The sequence below is a fragment of the Humulus lupulus genome, chromosome 7 (assembly GCF_963169125.1).
Source record: "Humulus lupulus chromosome 7, drHumLupu1.1, whole genome shotgun sequence".
In the NCBI taxonomy this organism is placed as follows: domain Eukaryota; kingdom Viridiplantae; phylum Streptophyta; class Magnoliopsida; order Rosales; family Cannabaceae; genus Humulus; species Humulus lupulus.
This window is the reverse complement of record NC_084799.1, coordinates 53,683,242-53,686,765: the sequence shown is the minus strand read 5'-3', so window position 1 is coordinate 53,686,765 and position 3,524 is coordinate 53,683,242. Positions and strand designations below refer to the sequence as shown.

The window sequence follows — 3,524 nt, the reverse complement described above, 5'->3', positions numbered from 1 at the left end:
CTGTCTATGATCACCCATACGGAATCATACTACTTCACAGTCCTGGGCAATCCTGTTACAAAATCCATTGCTATGTCCTCCCACTTCCATTCTGGAATCTCCAACGGTTGCAATGTCCCTGCAGGTCTCTGATGCTCAACCTTAACTTGTTGATAGGTTAGGCACTTTGCTACAAACTCGGCTATATCCTTCTTTATTCCCGGCCACCAATGCACTGTCTTGACATCATTGTACATTTTAGTCGAACCTGGATGAAGTGAATAAGGAGTAGTATGTGCCTCCTGCATGATTCTGTTTCTCAATTCTGCTTTACCTGGTACACATACTCGGTTTCTATACCGCAATGTTCCTTATTTGGTCATTGAGAAATCTGCATCCTCTGAGTTTTGTAAGAGAGCCAGCTTCTTGAGAAGAAACTCATCTCCTCGTTGCTCCTCTCTAATCTCCTCTAGAAACGTGGGCTTGATTGTGAGGTTGGCAAACTGTCCCGTAACTATTTTAATCCTGAATCTTATAATATCATTTCGGAGAGGTTCCGCCATTTCCTTGAGCATTGCAACACTCCCATAATTACGGCTACTCAGGGCATCTGCGACTACGTTGACCTTTCTAGGATGGTACAAAATCTCACAGTCATAGTCTTTTACCAATTCCAACCATCTTCTCTGTCTCATGTTAAGCTCCTTTTGCGTGAAAAAATACTTCAAACTTTTATGGTCCGTATAAATTTCTCACTTTTCTCCATAAAGATAGTGCCTCCAAATTTTCAACGCAAAGAACACTGTGGCCAACTCTAAGTCGTGAGTTGGGTATCGCTAATCATACTCCTTTAGTTGTCTTGAAGCGTAGGCTATAACTCTGTCATTTTACATCAGCACACATCCTAACCCTTGTTTTGATGCATCACAGTACACCACAAACGTATCTTGGTTATTGGGTACACATAGCACTGGTGCTAACACGAGTTTGTCCTTTAGTAGTTGGAAACTTTCTTCACACTTCTCTGTCCACATGAACTTCTGTTGTTTCTGTGTCAAGTTTGTTAAGGGTGTGGCTATTCTGGAAAACCCTTCCACAAATCTCCTGTAGTACCCTGCTAATCCTAGGAAACTTCTTACCTCTGAGGCATTCTTGGGTTTAGGCCAGTCCCTAATTGCCTCTATTTTTGCAGGGTCTACTTCTATTCCTTCTTTTGACACAATATGGCCTAAAAATACCACCTTTCTAACCAGAACTCGCACACCTTGAACTTTGCGTACAACTGGTGCTCCTTTAGTCGCCTTAGTGTCAATTGAAGATGTTCCTCATGCTCAGCCTTTGTCTTAGAGTAGATCAAGATATCATCTATGAAAAACACTATGAATTTATCCAGTTAATCCTTGAAAACCCGGTTCATTAAGTCCATGAATGATGTTGGTGCGTTAGTTAGACCAAAAGACATCACCAAAAACTCATAGTGTCCATATCTCGTCCTGAAAGCTGTCTTAGGAATATCTTCTTCCCGCACTCTAAGTTGGTGATAGCCCGACCTCAGATCTATCTTCGAGAACACTGTAGCTCCTTGTAGTTGATTGAATAGATCATCTATACGAGGTAACGGGTACTTGTTCTTGATCGTTACCTTGTTAGGATCCCGATAATCAATACACATATGCATGCTCTCATCTTTCTTCTTGACAAAAAGTATTGGCGCACCCCAAGGTGAGTAGCTGGGTCTTATGAATCCTTTGTCCAGTAGCTCCTGAAGCTGTAATTTTAGTTCCTCTAATTCTGAGAGCACCATACGGTAGGGAGCTTTTGAGATCGGTGCTGTCTCCAGTGCCAGTTCTATTACAAATTTGATCTCTCGGCTCAGAGGCGATCCCGGTAAATCCTCGGGAAATACTTCGGGAAATTCACAAACGATATGAACATTCTCCAGATTTAACTGCGTCTCCCGGGACTTGTCTACCATGCTTGCCAGCAATGCCTGGCAACCGTCACTCATGAGTTTTCGCACCTTAAACACTAAGATTATAGCAATTTTGGTTTTGGATATATCTCCTTTAAAAATGAGCTGCATTCTTTCTTCTGTTTTGAAAATGATCATTTTTCCTTTACATTCTATTGTCACTCTGTGTCTCGATAGCCAATCCATACCTAGTATTATATCATAATCTTTAATGTTCAGCTCAATTAGATCCACCGGTAGTTCTTTTCCTTCAATTCTGACTGTCGCGCCGCGCAACCCTCTATTATATAGTACCACCTCTCCCAAGGGTAATTCCGTAACGAACTGACTACTAAGGTATTCGTAAGGCTTTTCTAGTTCGTCTATCATTCTATAAGAAATAAAAGAATGCATAGCTCCAGAATCAAATAATAAATTACATAATTTACCAGAAATAATAAGCTGACCTGTCACAACCATGTTACTAGTCTCCGCTTCTCCTTGGGTGTGAGCAAAAACTCTTGCAGGAACTAACTCGTTGTCCTTTTTTTGCTCCTTTGCCTTTGGACAATCTTTCTTCATATGCCCTTTCTGGCCACAGTTAAAGCATCCTTTCTTCAGGAACTGACATTCTCCTGGATGCTTTCGCTTACAAGTTGGGCATTGTGGGTATTCAACATAAGGCTTTTTGGTATCACCGCTAGATTCCACTGATTTACCCTTTTTGTCTACCTCCTGAGTTTGACTACCAGGGTGCTTCCTCTTATGGTCCTGTTGCCCAACGTTCCCTTTCTTTTCATCTCTTCTGGCAGCATTTTCCTTCCAGATAGTCTCCTTTGACAGTTCCGCTTCTAATGCTATTTTCAATGTTTCAGCATATGTGGTTACCCCTCTAACTAGCTTTACAACTCTAGCAATCATAGGTTTTAGCCTCTTCACGAATCGCTGAATTCGCAATGTTTCTGTCGGCACAGTGTCTGGTGCAAACTTAGCCAAACGGTTAAATTTTCTGGCGTATTCAGTTACAGATGAATTTCCCTGGGTGAGGGTAATGAACTCATCCACCCTTGTGGCCAAGATAGCAAGGCTATAATACTTCTTATTAAATACTTGCACAAAATCATCCCATGTCATAGTGGCCACATTTTTGGTCTGCGCCACTATGTCCCACCAAATGCGGGCATCTCTCTTGAGGCAGCTAGAGGCACACGAAACCTTGTCTTCATTGTCCAGTCTCATATGCTCGAGTATAGATTGAACAGACCGCAACCATTCTTCTGCTTCCATCAGATCAAACTGCCATCAAAGTTCGGTGGATGTTGCTTTCTGAAGCGCTCATAAACAACCTCAAAGCGAGGTTCAGCCATTTGTAAGAACTGTGCCAAGGGTACCATCTGTTGTGCTTCTAGTTGACGATTTTGGTGGAGTTGTAGCTACCTTTGCAGTTCTTCCTCTCTCCTTTGCAGTTCTGCCCTTAGTCGGGCATACTCCCTTTCCAAATTTGCTCTAGCGGCTGCAGCTGTGGTGTCTTCTACTCTCAGAAGGACTTCAACCATTCCAAGTTCTTCTTGCATTTCTTGGGCTTCCCGTATGT

At 42.3% G+C, this 3,524-nt stretch overlaps 1 protein-coding gene across 1 annotated transcript; it reads right to left on the bottom strand.

Moving 5' to 3' along the window:
- Window positions 1-350: 350 nt before the first annotated feature.
- Window positions 351-3,217, bottom strand: LOC133791708 (uncharacterized). Its single transcript, XM_062229627.1, has 2 exons — window positions 1,530-3,217; window positions 351-609 (listed from the first exon to the last, which is right to left on the bottom strand). The coding sequence occupies exons 1-2, from the start codon at window positions 3,215-3,217 to the stop codon at window positions 351-353; spliced, it is 1,947 nt and encodes a 648-aa protein (XP_062085611.1).
- Window positions 3,218-3,524: the final 307 nt, after the last annotated feature.